This window comes from Syngnathus acus, chromosome 15, assembly GCF_901709675.1.
Source record: "Syngnathus acus chromosome 15, fSynAcu1.2, whole genome shotgun sequence".
Lineage (NCBI taxonomy): Eukaryota > Metazoa > Chordata > Actinopteri > Syngnathiformes > Syngnathidae > Syngnathus > Syngnathus acus.
In genome coordinates this window covers 8007475-8026278 of record NC_051100.1, presented here as the reverse complement: position 1 = coordinate 8026278, position 18804 = coordinate 8007475, and the positions used below count along the sequence as shown (strand labels likewise).

The 18804-nt window shown below is 42.4% G+C and overlaps 1 protein-coding gene across 3 annotated transcripts; it reads right to left on the bottom strand.

The window, feature by feature from the left end:
- Window positions 1-188: 188 nt before the first annotated feature.
- ldb1a (LIM domain binding 1a) lies at window positions 189-18672 on the bottom strand. Of its 3 annotated transcripts, none has more exons than XM_037271727.1 (12): window positions 10280-10353; window positions 10039-10191; window positions 7354-7456; window positions 7030-7074; window positions 6765-6840; window positions 6332-6434; window positions 5823-5995; window positions 5615-5737; window positions 5463-5540; window positions 4295-4418; window positions 4049-4191; window positions 189-1655 (listed from the first exon to the last, which is right to left on the bottom strand). In XM_037271727.1, exons 2-12 carry the CDS (start codon window positions 10166-10168, stop codon window positions 1602-1604), a joined length of 1152 nt encoding a protein of 383 aa, XP_037127622.1. In that variant the 5' UTR covers window positions 10169-10191; window positions 10280-10353; the 3' UTR covers window positions 189-1601. The 3 variants fall into 3 exon arrangements, with proteins under 3 accessions (XP_037127622.1, XP_037127621.1, XP_037127623.1); XM_037271726.1 differs by lacking the exon at window positions 189-1655 and adding an exon at window positions 2448-3237 and having other exon boundaries at window positions 10280-10364; XM_037271728.1 differs by lacking the exons at window positions 189-1655; window positions 10039-10191; window positions 10280-10353 and adding exons at window positions 3025-3237; window positions 16098-16202; window positions 18406-18672.
- Between the last annotated feature and the right edge of the window lie 132 nt (window positions 18673-18804).

Genomic DNA, 18804 nt, shown 5'->3' with positions numbered 1-18804 from the left:
AAAAGAAAATACAGTCTGGAAATAGGCATAAGTCTCGATGATCAAACAATGAGGCAAATGTGTTGTTTTTATAAAATACATTTATGTTGTAACATTACTCGAGACACAATGCCGACACAATCTCACTGTTCATGATCTGGGTGCATATTAAATTAGTGAACATGAAGAGTAAATAAAGACGTCATTTGTCTAACTGATTATTTTATTTGTGTCATCTGATACATGATTCAGATCGACTGGAAAACTACAACAGCAAATAAAAGATTTTTGTGTGTGAATAATCAGAATGTATTTACTTGGGCGCTGCATGACAAAAAAAAATAAAAAATAAAAGACCTTTCAGCATTTACTGATCCAGCAGCCCTTAATAAAACCGATTATGCATGAGCACTGTACAAGTGGGTTGGACTAAAAACGGCATGTCAGTACATAGGAAAATAAATAGTTCGCAAAAATGAGGCCAGAATTATTGTATCTGTGATGTACCATTAACAAAAAAACCACACAGTTCAAAACAAAACCTTAAGGAGACTTTTTATCTCTTTACATAAAATTGAGATTCTTATAGTTCTAGGAGGGGGATACATAGAATAACTTTTACAGAAAAGACTACCTAAAAATATACAAGCACAGACACAAACATGAAAACAAAAGCATGTAAAGCAAACAAAATAATTCTTCATTAAAACCAAACAGCGCAGTGTAGGTAATATCTAAAGATTCTTTACATGGAGCTCCTTGGTCTACAGCTTTCTTTAATCGGGATTAAAAACAGTTCTGGGAAACTTAATACAAAAGATTTTTTTCCTCTTCTTATTTTACAGTGGTGTCAAAATGTGTTAAAATATTTGAGTAACAAATTTGGGACGTTTTCTATTTTCCGTTATAAGAGAGTACCCGCTAGGTAGAATTGAAGATGACAATGACATAATGCATATAACGCAAGGCAGGCCTTGCTGTCATACTGCAGGGGTGGTAAACATTTCGCCTGTTGGATGGGCCTGAAAACGCCCACCGAAATGAAGAAAATGTAAATGCGAGCGTGACCATCAAAAATGTTCATAATGAGCATTTGCCCGTTTTGCTATTGTGTAATGTCCCTCTGAGGTTGGTCTTTTTTTTTTTTTTTTTTAAATTGCATCCCATTGGCCAAAGAGTCCCCATCCCTGCCATCCATCATATTGGCAGAGCATTCAAATCACTGGCCTTGATTGACTGACAGTGTGACACAAGATGGAGGGATTCAATATTGATTCACATTATTACCATCACAAGAAGAAAGGTCTAACAGCAAATATTTATACAAGAATATACTGCAAGGTTCAGCTGGTTTACACTTCTTACAATAAAGAGGGAAGGGGGGGGGGGGCAGAGTTAAGAAAAATAGATTGGAGTTAATGGTGAAAACAGTGCAAAGAATATTTCTGGGGTATTTTTTTTTTATGTTTTTACATAAGAAATTAAAATGAAAACACACTTCTGTCGAATCTTGTCCAGGCATGCTGCGTACCATTTCTGCTGTACCCAAACGTTGCATGTCGTATGACACAGAGATTTTGTGTGTGTGTTTGTTGGAGGTGTTAGAGATTGCGTAGTGGTTCTCAACTCCGGTCCTCAAGCTCCGGCACTGTACAGGTTTTTGTTCCAACCAGGTCCTACAAAAACAAATAATTGAGTTTTATAAAGCGAATGAGGAATTTCGATACTATAAGAAGGCACACTTTCTGCAGCCTGCAACACAAACAAACAAAAAATTGACATTATTTCTTTTTCCGGTGACATGAGCACAACAGAAGCAAAGGCGCCGAGGTTATTGCGCGTCCGAGAGACCCGAGGTTGGAACAAGAACCCACGGAGCACGGGGGCCTGTGGCCAGCGCTCGGGACTACGGGACGTCTGCGGCTCAAACGCCATTGCGAGCGTGCACACAGCCGGATCCACCTGGGCGGACGAGGGCTGGGCTTGAGCACCACTGAGCAAGTGCAATGTGAGGGAGCAAGTGACAGTAGTGCAAAGGTGGGCAAAATTGAGGTTAAAGGACTACATTTGATTTTAGAAACAAGGGAAGAGGTCATCTGATGATATTGTACTCATGAAAAGATTCTTCAAATTGTTGTACTTTTTGTATTTTAAGTAAAAATTTATTCATTAGTCACAGAGATGGTACTTTCTCCTGACTCTTGTGCACTCAGTGTGGGTTCAATTCACTTTAAAATGGCAACGTCTTACCAGAGCTCTTCTGCGACGAGAAAAGTAGTTCTAAGTACTTGTGACTTGTTTTTTAATCAATATGTTGCTTTAATAAATGTATAAAAAAATCAAGAGTTATTGTGCTAAATATACCAATGAACTCCATCTCGATAAATCCCATGTTTACATCCATCTTGGAGTGACACACTGTTGAACTGATTAACGCAGCAGAGCATGTAAACCCCAAATCAGAATTGACCACATCACATGTAAACAGGTGACCAGAGATCTTCATTTGAAGCAATAAAAAAAAAAAAAAAATCTCCATGTCTTCATTTGAAGCGATTAAAAAACAAAATCTCCATGTCCGGCGGTACGCATGTGAATGGCTATACTACTGAGTGCCCTGTGACTGACTGCTAAGCAGTCCTGGGTGTAGTCCGCTTTTTGCCTTAAAATCAGTTGGGAGCTTGGGCTAGGCTCAGGCGAACCGTCAACCCTCAAGGATAGAAGATGCAGGACAGAAAATGGATGAGGAAATAATTTAAACAAGTAATTTTGTTATTATTTGCAGAAAAAGGCAAATTGTGTAATGATGTCGATGAATAAAAAAATAAATGCATTTTACAAGTCTACAATCTCGCTCGGCGGGCCAGATTAAAATGCTGGCGGGCCCACAGACCACATTTTGACCACCCTGGTCTATTTCATGATGGAACTTCACTCCCTCTTGAGTCACATGATAGTTGTCTTTGAATTAAAAAAACAACTGCCCTCCCTGAACCCTCAAGCTTCCATTAATAATCTGGGGGGGGGGGGGCGCTACTGGGACGACTAGGAGTTGTCGTTCTTGCTCTCCTGACTGGAGGGGGGCTTGCCGTTCCAGGGCGAGTGTGACCCCAGAGCTGGCGAGTTGCTGAAACTGTCCTCATCCTCCAGGCCGTTGGCCCCGTCCAACTGCGTGTTCTCCAGTCGTGTGATCAGACGCTCGTCCTTGTCACCAAACTCCCCTCCCATCAGGGTGGGCTCTCCCACCATCATCACGTCCTAAAGGGGACAGTAAGGGCCGGCACATATTATCCCCTTTATACGAGGGGGGAGGGGGTCAGAATGGCTACTTGAATGGATGGGTTCTCTCGCTTGTCTATCGCAGCTGAGATTTGAAGCCCAAACCTCAGAACTGAGTTAGATGTGCCAACCATGAAGTCAACAAGGGAAATGTTCTCCTTTTGGGGGTTGCATCAGAGCAGTTAGGATGGCCCTTGATGCTGTTGTGTTGAAAGCAATTGTCAGTCAGACAATCGTGGTGCGGACCTTTCTCTGCATCATCTCGAGAAGTTTACCATGCCGCTTCCCCCGACGTCGACCCTAAGAGGAGCCTCGCCTGCCTGCGGGACTCGAATCTTCCACCATGCTGCTGTTCACTATGACGCGGCTAGCTACGCCTCTAACGTGGCGCTGCAAACATTCTCAACCATATTACCCCAAACCTAAAACTCCTTTTCAACCAATTTCAATGCCGAACTGTTTTTTTTTCTGGATGCTCTTTAGTATTAACACAAACGTTAGTAATTGAATAAAGGGTTCATTCCACCTCGGGTCTCAACCAACCAACCAAAGAATATGTTGCATGACTCATGTGAAGCTTAAGTCGTCAAACCAAAGCAATACTGCTCCAAAAAAATAAATAAATAAACCATAAAAATGACTGTGACTGCTCATTACTAACACTCCCCAGCCCTCTGCGCAAAACAAAGTCCACCTGCAAATGGGCTCTACGCTTCCATCTTCACCATAACCTTCAGCGAACCTTTGCTGCTGCACCTATAGGTGAAGTAGATGCCATGCTAATGGGTACCTGGTTGGACAGTGTGAAGTTGTTGGCTGGACTCTTCTTTTTGCTGTTGGTGTTGTTATTGCCGGCCCCGCCGGAGCTCACCGTGCTGCCGCCCGACACCTTTCTTTTCCGCCGCTTGTTGGGTGCTTGTCTGGCAGGCTCGGCTACAAGCGCACATAAAGAGGAGACCGTGAGCTCCTATTGAGTTTTATTACACTTTTGAATAAAGCTAAAGAGTGTTGCCTTTTTTTTTTTTTTTTTTTTTACCTGGGGGTGCTACCATCCTCTGCCACTTTTGGAAGAGGCAAGTCTTCAGACAGTCTCGGGGGCTCAAACTGTAAGTCTTGTGTCTTGACATTAGTTCTTGCATGGGCTCCAATATCACACAAAGCTTAAGAAAGTATCATTTTTAGGACAACAGAAAAGGATGGCTTGTTACATGTACAGCTGAGCCCATTACAGTGGTACCTCCGAAGTTGAACACAAACCGTTCTGTGACACTGATCGACTTCCAACACTTTCACCAATCTGTCAGCGTCATATTTATTAACTTTCCAGCTATTTTCTTTTTAAGCAGACGTTCAAATTTATTTATTTAGACGATATCGCCAAAAGTATTTACTCAGCGACTTCCTATCCTTAATCCACACGACTTAATATGATGCCAGTCTTCTTCTAAGAGCTTTTAACAGCTTCAACTCTAGTAAGGCTTTTCATGACGTTTAGAAGCATGTTGATGGAAGATTCTGAGCATTTGTCCCGGATTGTATTTGTGAGGTCGCACTCTAATGCTGGATGAGAAGGCCATTTCCAGTTTTCAGACGTGCGTGTGCTTACTGTTTGGCTGTTGCATCATTTTCTCTCCCGACACTTGACTTGCTAATGTGCGATCCATGACTGATTACTAAGTCTCCAGTGTAACGTGGTTCAGACATTTGTTTAACATACTCACTTAAGTAATTAAAAATTAAAAATGTCTCTCTGCCTGTTGTCGGCCTCTTGTCGTGCCGCATTCCTCATTCTCCTTTGGCGATAAAAAAAAAAATCATGAAGGCGGGACAAGTGACTTATTTCAGTTCGAGTTTGTTTGCGGGTGAACTTTGCTGGCCTGCGAGTTGTGACTAATATTACAAATGGAAGTGAGAAAAGGTAAGTAGTCACAGTATGTTGTAATTGGGTTGTTTTTTTTTTTACATAGAATAACCGGAAATATATGGTATATTGTCATCATGACATAAAATGGTCTATAACGGGAATATTTTTTTCCCCATATCGCTCCACTCCAGAAAAAAAGCAAAACACTAAACACTATAGTTTTGTTGACAGCACGCATGAGATTTGTTTGCATTTTGAGGCTGTTTTAGGGCTTCGCCTATGGAGGTGCCACTGTATTATTCTAGCTAAGGTGAGCATTATTAAGGGCAAACGTCCTTACACGGAGGTAGTTGAGTGTGGAGTTGGACAGCCCGCATCTGGTGATATTTTTAGCCAGCTGATCCAGCATTTGAGGATCCTGCAGGAGCATGATGGGCAACATAAGAAATCGGAATGCTGTGAATGTGCAAGGTTTTGAGTTTGAGCACTCACGTGCATGGCCAGAATGCTTCTGGGGAGGACCTCTCTGTGTTGTCTGATACTGAAGTGCCACGTCTTGATCCTCATCATGTCATCAAACATGAACTCAAGGTATAGACGGCCCTCCACGCAAACCTTGAGCGGGAGACCACCCCCCAAACAAAAATATTTATTTGAGAAAAAGTCTCCAAAAGGAAAAATGTAGAAAGACTGGCCAGACCTGCGTGAACATGGGTTTGCCGTTCTGGGTGACCATGGTGCACTGATCACAGTCAAGAGAGACAAAGTTACTGTGGAAGGATTCCTTCGGATGCTTCAAGTTGTAGAGGAGCTCTGTTGCGCCCCCCTCGAAGATGCTTCGAAAATATCTGGGAATCAGCGTCCTTCCTATGGCTGAAGAAAAAAAAGAAGTCATCACTGTCAAGTGGGGGTCCCTTTTAAGGCATGTGGGCAAAAATACTTGTAAAAATCATAGTAATATACGACGTATACATATTTTAGAAAATTAATCATCAGCATGTTTATTATAACAATACCGGTCAAATATAGTTTGCACCATTTTATACTACATCTAGCAATATTTTGCAATCATTCAAATTTGGCAGGACTTTTGACATATTCTCTGTGGTGTGTCATAACTAGAAGACTTTCAATTTCCAAAAATAGTGGCCGAACCCCACACTCTGCTCAATTCTGGTTTGGCTCCGTGTGTGGCAGGCTTAATCTTACTGTATCGTTTGGGTCCATCTTCAAGGCAGAAAGTTATGGTGAGCATTGCGTCGTCCTCGAAAAACTCCGTGGTGAAGGCATCCCACCACAAATTGTCACAATCCTGAAAGAGGAACCACAGACAGCTTTCAATACTTCATCATAACTTAGAATTTACTTCTTGCGTGCCATCTCATTCCGGATGATGGAAGTTGAACGTGGAGATATTTGAATTCACAAGTTTGGCTAAATATGGTTGATCACATAATCCTATTATTGCCTGAATGTAAATAAAGTGGAGGGGGTTCTGGATTTATTTGGCACGCTCATCATAAGGTAAATTTTATAAACATAGCCCCTCAGAAATGTTATTAAAATCACCTGGAAAATGAAAAGAGCCAGATGTGCTTGTTGAGCTTCTAAATCTCCAAATGAATGACATGACATCACTCACCTCTGTCCAATTCTGTAGCCTTTTGTTCAGCTCATACATGCGATAGTCTGTCTGGTTTCCATACGGTGTGGGTCTCCTGGAGCAGGAAATGGGGAAATTCAACACTCACTATGAAGCTCGAGCTGCACTGATCAAATCCCACCACCGCATGTGTAAGCCAAGTAATTACAAGAGATTTACAATGTTTGTCTTTGTCTGCAAAAATGTTAAGTCCACAGTGACGACACCAAGAATTCCTACTTTATTTGGAAGGCTATGAACTCACCCCATTCCTGGTTCCATGTATGATGGGGGATACATGGGTGTGGGTCTGACGGAAGATACACACACACATTGGAATCATCACAAGCATCAATTCTGGGATGAAAGCTGTTTTGTAATTCTGAGGTTCATGCATGTTACGACCGATTTATATTTCGTTATGAGCCCTAGAATTGATTTAGGTCACGGTTTATAAAAAGTAACACTAAGAGTAGCTAATGCGGTAGCCGATACATTACAGACGTTTCAAAATAAAACTATATGTAACGAGAGCATTATTTCTTTCCCTCAGGCGGGCTTGTTGTCAGTGCGGCTCGAGCAGACTTACCCCACATCTCGATCCAGCATAGCGCCTGGGTGGAAAGGGGGAAAGCTGCCGCCGTTGGGGGGTTCCTTGGGAGAGTACAGCTTGAATGACTTTGACGAACAGCCTGCGCAGAGAGCGAGAGACACAGAGCGAGACAGAGAGCGAGAGAGCAGGGGTGGGTGTGGGTAGAAGAGTAAAGATTTAGAGAAGATTGCTTCGATGTAGCTGCGTTCAAATCACAACATCATCCGCAAGTAATCCAACTCTTGGCTGTTTTGGTGCCTTTCGCTCCAATAAAAGTGCGCCGTCTGTAATGTCGTTTTTTTTTTTTTTTATTCTCCTGTGCCCACGCTCCCCACCACCACCCTACCGAGCCTTTCCTGGCTGCTTTCATTAGCTAATGCATCTTCAATCTGCCAAATGGACAAGGAAAACAAACACGATCTGGCCGCTTCTTATAGCATCCACGCTGACATGGGGATCCCTCCCTTCAATAAGAGCCCATCACCATCTGCACTGTGTGTGCAGACCCCCCCCCACACACACCCTGTTGCCTCCTCCACCCATACCCCCCAATACCCACCAACCCTGTCTGTTGTTAACCCTTGTGTGGCCAGATAAAGCATTCATGGGAGCACAGACATGAATTCTGCGAGGCCTCACACAGGCAGCGGTCCGACTAATGATATCTTAAACTCTAGTAGACAGCGGCAAAGTGGGATAACAGGAGAGGCGGGGGGGCATTCCTCGGAAACATGAGCCTGTCTGCCTCATTAGAGCCAGCCACTCTCTCCACACACGCTTTCATTAGACATTAATTATAGCGCCGCAGCAGACTGTAGGATCATGCTTGTTCTTATGTGGGGCATCAACATGCAGCACCGGAGGTGACGCCGTTAATTCAAAAAGTCACAATTCACGTGCAAACGGTGTGTCACTGTCGCCTTGCCGTTTAAAAGGCAGCGGTGCCAGATTAAAACCAACACTGGGATGCCTGCCTGCCTGCCCGCCTCTATGGGCTCTACTTGTTTAATCTTCTCACTGACGGGGCAGCCAAAGCATCGTTTTTGGTGTTAGTCCTAATCCCCTTCTACACTGCGAGTACAGTAAAACAGCAATTATACAGCATTTTCTATGGACAATCAGAATAATTTGATTGTTAAACCGTCAGTTAAACCGAGTACAGATTCACATGAAATCACACCAGTGCAATTTTTCATTTTCAAAGTGCATCTTTTTAAGTTGTTACTTGACAAAAGTAGAAGAGTTGGTGTTCTTCCCATGACACATTTGAATGCAGTCTTCCCACTTAGTCACACAGACTTTTACAAACGCTGAAAATAAATTTCCAGGTTGGAGACAAAAGCAATACCGTATATGAAGTATATTTTCACGATCATAAAGCCGCAAACCTCCGAGCATGATTCAACAATTTGTGATTCAAAATATGGCAAAAAATGTAACAGTTGATATAAATAATGAATGAATGAATGAATGAATGAATGAATGAATCAATCAATCAATGCCATGGTATCAGTACTGCTATGAGGTAATTTATGCAGTATCAAAGTCAACATTTTGGTACCGTGACTATAGTTTAACTATAGCAAATATGCAGCATTCCTTTACAGTACATGGGATGTCACTGACATCTTTGGAGGGGGGGGCAATTAATAAGCGCTTCAAATGCCTTTAAAAGCCTGACTAATGAAGTACATGGACTTCCTCTGTCCATGCTGCTTTTCTCTTCAATAATCTTCGATTTGCACTAGTCGAGTTTTTAAGACAAGCGTTGGTGTTTTTGACGCGTTTAAATTTTTTAGCCCGCACCAGTATAATTGGTGGATGATTCTAACTTGGTCACCTTATTGGAGAAGGAGGCTCTCCAAGTACAAGATAAAACGAAATGGTTCAGAAGAATGTTGACAAATAATGATGTTGGACCGTTTTCTCTCATTTAAATTCTTAAATGGCCAGAATTTCCAGAGGTCATACCACACAAAACCAAACCTTCTTTCTTTGTAACTCCTTACCCAAATTTCGAAATTCTTAGGGAGTTGTACTCATGTTAAAGTGGAACTTCAAACCTCAACCAACTTGTTGGCAGATGCGTTATAAGAATATCTATTCACATTTACCAAAGAAGAGTACTGATATAATCAAAATCAATCAAATATTAGCTAAATGAGTGATATTTCAAAAATGTAATAACATAGATGTGGATAAATATAAGCAAATTTTCAAATAGCAATCTCATGAGAATGATCCGTATTAATGTCCATTCCAATGCCATCGTCGATATCTTTATTATCGATATTTGGAGCAATCCGCCCTCCACTATTGCAAACAATGGAGCTCCGTCCAAAGAGACGGATGCTCTAAGTGCCCGCAATCAAATGAAACATTCCAAACAACGCTATAAATACATTAAAAGTAGCCCTACCAGACGCTTGTTATAACACAAAGTGTAATAAACAAGAAGTCGCCCGCACATAAACACACAAACAGTGAGCCATACACACCGCGGCTCGGTGTAAACGGAGCCGCAGGGCCGCATCCATGATCGGACGACGCGTGCCATTGCTAAGCTACTACGTCGCCATGAGCAGCGCGATCCCTTCGCAATGTCCGTCAGTCATATTTACGGAAATACTATGAGCCGACGGTGAGAGTAACGCCGCCGGGTGCGCTTTGAGGTGTGGTTACCTGCAAAGAAAAGGCCACCGAAAGGCGGGGTTGCTCCTAGCCAGCTAGCGTCGATGCTAGCCGGAGAAGCTGGACGGCGAAGGCTCCAAGCTCCGTCGCTTGGGAAAGCACTTGAACTACCCCAACACATACGACGCCAGCCAGGGGAGGAAACTCTAACCACCAAGCGAGAACTAGTAAAAATTATCAATACATGTGTAATTATTTTAATTGTAAATATTTTTTTAATGCATTAACATACGTGCACGGTGGTACCGATCTACCGCTGCTACTACTACTACTTGGGGACCCTTTGTTCCAGGCAGGCTGTCCGTCGATACTTGATGGAAAAAAAAAAAAAAAGAAAACAGACTCCGCCCCTTGCGCGTATGCTCGCACGCGTAACAACACATGTACATATTCAGTGGTATTTTGATAAGTCTTTTTCACAACAAATGTTCTTGTTACGTTATTATAAAGTAACTTGATCAAATATGTATCTTAATTTATGTTTTTTATTTATCCCCCCTAAAAAAATGGAATGCGGGAGAAAGCCTGAGTACACTGGGAAAAACGAGATTTGAGACCTCAGAACTGTGAGGCAGACAAAATTAGTACGGTGGCCCGACGGGAGCTGTGCTCAAGGGGTAAACATCTCTAGGTAGCTTTGTGGAATCTGCTTTTAACAATGAATTGTTTAGTTTCATTTGAGCAGAGAACTAGGGTTTTTTTTTCTGCCGCAGTTTTTTTTTTATATATATAATTTCACTATATCACTCTAACCCTAAAAATGTTACAGTCCAGCAGAGACATTGAGCACACCGGTAAGTGATTTTATGTTACTCTCTTGCTGCACAGCCCACAAACTGCACACAATTTGTTGGCGCTGCCTTTGTTTATCTTGTGAATAGTGGGAAGCTGTATCATAACCCCCAATGAGACTTGGCTGAACACTTCTGTTTTATTTTCAGCTTTACTGCATGCAACCATGTGAATTCAAAGATTGGTTTTAAACTGCTATTACAAGGATTTTCCCACCGTGGCAAAGGTCTTACTCTGTGTTTTTTTAATGAGGGGTTCACATTTTATTTTGTTTTCAGGTGTTTTATTACATACACCTAGTTTGAGCAAAGCAAAGCACTTGATGTTTGATTATGGAAATGTTCACACAAATTATGGAGCCTTATCTTTTCATTTGTTCTGTTGGATGAATCAGGCAATGAAATCCATTTCCTTAGTCTTAATCATCATCACGTGTAATGAAATGATGATGATGATGGAATTAATTTGTTCTGTCCTGACCTTCTCTATCTTAAAACAGCGTTTGCTTTCATCTCCGTGGCGTCTGGAGTATGATCAAGCGCTCTGGCTTGCACGGCGCGGTACAGTGATGAGTGTTAATCAGGCTGGTTAATTCAAGGCGTCTTTGTAAAGGCATTTGGGAAGTGATTGACTCTGGCTCAAATCCTTTTTAGACCACAGTCCTGATCCTTTCCTAGCCTCATATTATGTAAGGATACAGTCTCAGTTTTAATCAATAAGCACTCTGATGTTTACAAGCAATAGCTTTGAAGGAGCAGAAAAGCCTTTGTGGTCTCTAAGTGCGTTTAAAGCTCAATTGGTTGAGGCCTTCGCTTAGTCAGTTTGTGTAATTATATAAAGCAGATGAGGAAAGTGAAGTGGTGGGTTTTATTGAAAGGCTGCGAGTAAATACATCAGAAGCCCACCAGGGACTCTTACTGGTAAAGCCGCACATCAGATCACAGCTACTATACTGTTTTTAAGATTGTTTGGCCTACAGGTGAGTGGGTGGGTCAGCGGTCTTCATTAGGGTCACCATTCTTGGTTAAGAGGGTGCTGATTTTCGAGCCAGGCAAGATCAACCGAACCATTTTGTACATTTGAATGCAATTTCAGTGGTGCTGTCTGACCACCTGAAATCTTTCCTAGTTCAAAATCAACAGTCTTATCATTTACAAAAGCTGGTGATGGACTACATTATAAAGGGGAAAAAGGAGGTGCACTGCCCTCTGCTGGAGAACCTGCATACGTACATCGTATCATCCTTCTCATCAAGTTTCCAAATCACAGTATAAAAATTAAAGATCAAAAAACAAATTCATCCAATAATTATGAAAATATTCTTTACAGACATAAAATGAGTCTGCAATGCATTCTAATAATAAATATCAAGCGACACAAATAATCTTGTTTTTGTCCTTTTTTTAATCACCTGCGTGTTAATCAGTACAAGTAGATAATGGGATGAGGGGAGAGAGAAAAGGGTGTTTACCCTGATCTCACTGCAACACCGTGTGTGGTGCAGTACGTCTTGTTATTTAAAGACTAATGTTGGAGCTGTTCCACTGAATAATGAAACACCTATGGCACCGTACTAAATTTGACAGGAATATTAGCACAACTGAGTTATAGAGGTGGTGTGTAAAAAAAAAAAAAAAAGTCAATGTGACACCTCAAGAACAAATTCTTTAAGCCCACAGTGTTACTTGCTAATTCAAAGGCAATGAATCAACATGGCCGCTGATATTTTCATGACTGTACGCCTCCGCTGGTAAAATAGTACTTTGTAAATCCTGTTTTATGGCGTCTGATTCCTTTAACGGCTCCCATCTGCCAGCATTTACCTTGATTTGCATTCTCTCTATCACTGTGTGCATTATTCAGGTTTGATCTCTGGCCTGTCAGCGAGTCGACATTTATTAAGTCATCATAAAACTATGAATCAAGGGTGATGATTTGTATTTGCAAAGTCATTCAAACTGCCTTTAAGTGTTTCCTTTGACTGGGGCTGAAAATGTGCTGTGATTTGTTTAAAAAGTCCTCATGTCTATTTTCTTTTGTCCACATCCCTGCTTAGGTGGCACATGCCAGCTTTTGGCCGCCTTGCTGAGGGGCCTGCAGCAGATGTGACATCACAGCAGCTCATCTCCACTCTGCGAAACCCCTCCTTTCTCTATGTCTGACTCCCCAGCATCTCCCACACATTCCTCCTCTCTCCCTGCCTCCGCACACACGGCCATTTTGATCTCGTTTACAGTAAGGAGCGGAGAGAGGAAAAAGGCATAAAGAAATACACATTGTTGTGTCATCCAAATAAATAAATACAATAAAAAGGCTCTGCTTGAAGCCACTTCTCCCCAGTCAGGGGCCATGTGACTTTCTGCATGAGGTAACAGCGATGTTAATGCAGGGGGGGGTGAAACAAGGGCAAAGAGTGAGAGGAATGAAGGGGGGGAGAGTGATGAGCCAAGGGAAGAGTGTGTTAGGGTGGGTGCATTTGGGAGAAGGGGGCAGGGAAGCATACATGCAATCTATTTTTACCATTTAGTCAGAACAAAGGATGTGATTGGCTCCACTCCGTTAGGGCACAGAGAACAAAGCCTTAAAAAAAATGGCAAAGTCACAGCAACAACAAAAGGTCGTCAGCACACTTTAAGCAGGCAGATGTTTGCCACCATATGAAGCAGACTCATATTAACCTCCTTACATGCTCGCTGCAGCCATCTTTAATAGCTAATATTATTGCACAAAGAGCCAAGAACAAAACAGATGACCGGAGGGAGGGAGAAATGATGTCAGGATTAAGAGGGGGCCATTTGTTTTTCCATGCGCGTGTGAAAAGTGTGCATGCACATGCGGACGCACACACACACAAGTGAAAAAAAAACACTACGGGATGCTGGTCGACAAATTAGGGGGATTAAAAAAAAAAATTCCACTGACGGGAATTAATGTCATTTATTCCGTTCATCTGTTCCCAGTCTTGTTAAAGTGTAATGCAATATTGCAACATTAAAATAGCTTTTTCCAGAACTTGGGCATTTGACAATTTTTCGATTAAAATACTGCGGATCAGTGGTTTCACAAAAAGTCCCTGAAGAAGCCTAGCAATATTTTGTTGCTCACTGTTCTGAAATCTAGTGAGGTACACTGAGGTCTTGCAAATTCTGCTGTCAAAAACAATGACATCAGAAAAAGTATGATTTTTTTTTAGTGGCCTTTCACTGGCTGTACACTAAAAGGGTAAGGCTCCACCTACTTGTCATCATACAAGAATGTAAACAAAGCAGCTGCACATAAAATGATCTATTGCATGCATACATAGTCATGCTGTTGTTCTGTGGCTTTTTTTCCTGAGAGATTCGCGAGCCTTAACGTGCCTCAGCAGGCTCAAGATCCTCTGCGATGGGTCTTCGAGCACACGTAGTCTGTGCGCACGTACTCTGTGCTCACGCCCTCCATCGTTTGCTTATATTTACTTCACAACATTCACTAAAATGCAGCAAATCCTCCCTGTGCACCCTTCGCACACACATGTGGATGTCATTAAATGTTTTTGCCCTACAGTGAAGTCTGTCAACAACAGGGGGCGGGGGGGACAAGAAAGGGCCAGGAAATAGACCAGACCAAAAAAGTGACCTCTCAAATGTTACATCTGATAGCTGAAGACAAATAAATTAGACCTTAAAAAGAAAAAGCTTGTCCCACTTTTTATGACTTTGCTTCTTATTGCGGGGCAAGTAGCAAATATCTGAAGGATGACTATCGAGGACATATCGCAAAACCTTATGCGGGGCGGCACAGTTACAATTTTACCTTTCCCATAATCAAAGCATAAAAAAAACTACAATATAACAAAGGAAACATGCAAAGGAATTATGCCAAAGCACTCTCAGTAACACACAACTTTTCTTACGCAACCTTATTCAATAAACACACTGAAATTAAAATATAGAAAAAAGACTATTCACACTCACATTCAAACCTAAACTCACTTTTATCTTAAATTAACTTAAAACACGAAGGCCAAAGGCTAGACTCAGCCCCAACATCAAAACTGTGGGGCAAATGTTCTAACCACTAGCCCACCATGCCTTGAAAAAAGACCATTAGTAATAAAAGTTAAACAGTCCGAGGACTACCCACTCAACACAATTATCACTGCACCAGTAGATGAAACTCGAATGGTTTGCATGACTACCATTTGTATATTTTGTACAGCACTAACTGAAAAAAAATATGGTTCAAAAAGTGGAACTTGAGTTCAAAAATCTGTATTGTCAATCAACTTCAAAAGCTAGCTATGATGTCTAAGGCTGAGCTGCACTGTAATTGTTTACAAACTAGACAGCGGTCAGAGCATGAGTAACCAACTATTTGACCCTTACCAAATAGTGTATGTTCTATGTGGTAACTTGGTATGCCTCAGTGCTGTCATGAAAACAATCAGAAGACGAATAATTTTTTTACTAGATGTCTGCAACCCACCAGTTGAGAATCTTTATTTTCATGTCGATCTTATTTTGTATGTGTGTCCTATACCAAAATGGAAATAAGTAATTAATAACTCAGCAAAAATGGTACTCTTCAAAATTAAAGTTCATTATGCATTACGCCGTGAAATTCAACAACTAAGTATCTGGTGTTGTGTTTTGAGCTGCAAGACAGAACTAGAACTCAAAACATCAGGAAGTACAGTGAGAGCAATAAAAGGAGCATCCATTTCCTTTTTTGTGCAAACTTGCAGCAGAAAAATGCAGTCAATCCATTTTGTGCCATACTGTGGCAAAACCTATATCGTAGCATTGCTGCCCATTGACTACCTTGAAGGGGTCACAAACCTTTTTGAAGCCCTGCTGTGCTTTTTGGGTGATGCTTAATGGGAAATGCTAGCAGTTTGATACACAACTTTGAATTATATTTATTTAAAAAAAATAATCGTATTCATCTATGGGAAGACATATGTTTAATGTTAATATTGAGCATATTTGATAATATTCATTATGTAGCAAGGTAAAATAAAACATAAATATAACCTCCAACGCTTTATCTCTGTTCATCTCTGCAAGTGTTAACATTTTCAAACGATCATTTCTGCAACATTCCAGTGTTCCATCACTGGTGAACTATTTTTAGAACAGGCCTTGGGGCTACCTGGTGCTCCATGTTGGTGACCCCTGCTGTAACCCTTTACAATTTGACCACTTTGGCAGCCCCCACAAGTATGTTTGTGACAACAACGTGCAGCAAAGAGAGGGTCGGCCAGACGAGGCACTCACCGGGACAAGCGCAACCTCCAACAGACATCTTCTCACATGTTGGGGGCTCCGCTTTGAAGGAAACGCCAGCACTCGGCCCTCACGCTGCTCGCAAGGGCTACGCTTCTGAGGAAAAACAACACGGGGAGACAGAGGGGGGAGGTGGAGAGATAAGAAGAGGGAGTGGTACGATTCCGAGGCAGGGCTACCTCTCGCTCGCTTGCTCGCTCGCTCTTTCTCTGTCAGAGGCAGGAAGTTGGCAGTGGCTGCATCATTAACAGGCATGTTGCAACACAAGTGGGAGGGGAAATGAAACAGAGAGACGTGATTGCACAGCAGACAGGAGTGCCTAACGCCGAATTGAGCTCTGTGTTTGTGCAGATTAAGGAAATCACGAGAAGCAATTAGCCGAAAAGAAATTGTTTGAGCGTGTGTGGCACTGATGCATTGTCTGTTTTTTACCTTGCCGCCGTGGGAGATAAACATTCTCAGTAGGCGCCCAGAGGCAGAAGGTCATTAATGCCAAACAAACACATGCACCCTTCGACTCATGTATGACTGATTCCCATCTCTTCGTTACTACCTCCGGCTGCACACAGACGACGTGCGATAATCAGCGCAGACTGCATGGATTAAAAATGCAAGGCCCACCTGGAGAGCAGAGACACCCGAGGCCCACGGGAGTCGGGAAAAGCGCGTTAATATGCACCCGCTCGCCAACATAAAGACCCTTTGCTCCCTTACGACACGCTGTAATCCTGCTTCACTCTCACTGTTATCACCCAGGTGCCCTTATGGCAGTTCAGTCCATTTCCATTAGCGCTTTTATCACTTTCCAAGCCTATATTTCTAATGCATTCATTGTTGCTTGCTTTCAGGATTACACAAAAACTACTGAATGAATTTTAGCAAAACCTGGTGGAATGGATAACAATTTTGCACTACCTGACGCTCGGCTTGTCGCACCAGTGAAGCTTTGCCACTAACAAAAAAAAAGGATGAGTATTTCAAATTGTTCAGCGTGACACCTGAGGATACGCGACAAGTCGAAAACTATCATTCAAAATTAATACATACAATTTTATTGAATAGTTATTTGTATCATATATGAAACATTTTACATCGCATATGTTGAACATATTGTAGAAATTCTAAGTTTGAAAATGTGCTATATTCTTTTTGGTATGAAAGGGGGCATAATTAGTCACATAATCCAGATAGGGATAATTCTACTCAATTTATGTATATCAAGAAGGTGTGATCCAATATAAAAACCATTCAGGTATTTTTGTATGGGATAGTGCTGCTTATGACTGCAGTTATCATTGATTAGATGTGGCAATTTCCACAACCCATGTAGTCAAGGGGCCCCTGAGGATCTTAATCAGTTTTAAAATCTTTGTCCTTTCTTTCTTGTGGCCTATTCCCGCTGGGTGGACAAATCATCATCATGAACAATTACCGAAAGCCACACTTCACTTCCACAAGTACCCAAGCGAATCTTGTACTTGTGCTTGATCCTATCAACATCTGACAAGTTGACTGTCAGACAAAAAAAGACTCCACATATGGATCTCCCACCGCTACTGAAGACCCCATCATGCGGCTTTGACAAAAGCGCTCATCACCGACGCCTGTCACTCAGAGGCAGCACAACAACAAAGAGCAAATATGAGTCAGCCCGGGAAGCAGAGCTGACAGGCACATTGGCTCCACACCAGTGAACAGGCAGCCGCATCACAGTTAAATGTCATACACCATGTCAGACAATGTTCCCAGGACCCAGACACAATGAACATCCCTGCGGGCCCTTTTCTTCCTGCCACAAACACTACCTGCTTCCTTATGTTGTGTTTTGAGGCATGTAGTTGCAAGGTTGGGATCAAACAAAGGCAGACGAAGAGAGGAAGATTGTGTGAGTGTGTTTCAAAAAATGGCTTCCAGGAGCAATTAAAGCTGCTGTGAACTGTCAGGCATTCTCTCTCTCTCTCTCTCTCTCTCTCTCTCTCTCTCTCTCTCTCTCTCTCTCTCTCTCTCTCTCTCTCTCTCTCTCCTCCCGCTTGCACGTACTCATGCCCGCACTGTGTCGACATGTCAACAACAAGCTCTTAGAATGAAGTTTCACCTTGCCCGGTCCACTTAGGCAAACATCTGCTTGAGCACATGCCTCTAATGTTGTGACAGCACAAGCTCACATGGCTCCCTCACCCCCCCCCCCCCAAAAAAATCTAAAGTGAATGTTTCAAAGGCTCCTGATGCCATCATTCACACATTTACTGCTTATCTGCGTCACTCTCCATCATCACCCGCACTCCATCTCAGTGCTTACCTTTCTTTTCTTTCGCCCACGCTTGCCAGTAAAAGTCCGCCCGGGTCAGCCAACACAGCGGAAGCCGAGCTGAGCCAGCAGGCAACGAAAGAGAGAGCGAGACGTTGAACGTGTGATGAACAGATGCTGATATAGGACACAATTGGAGGGGGGCGAATCAAGCAAAGTGCAAATTGGATGATGACAAGGAAGGAGGGATTGAGGGAAGGTGGAGGAGATGAGGAAAGAAGGAGGGGGGCTTCTCTTAGCTGCACTGGTATGACGCAGACCCGCCACATCTCTCTCCGCTAGAGGCCCATCCTTCCATGCCCACAAGAAGGGGGGGCTGTATCCATGGCAACGGCAGAGCAGAGTTAAGGTAGTAGTTAGTGCTGTGATCGCTTAGATGTGCATCTCACA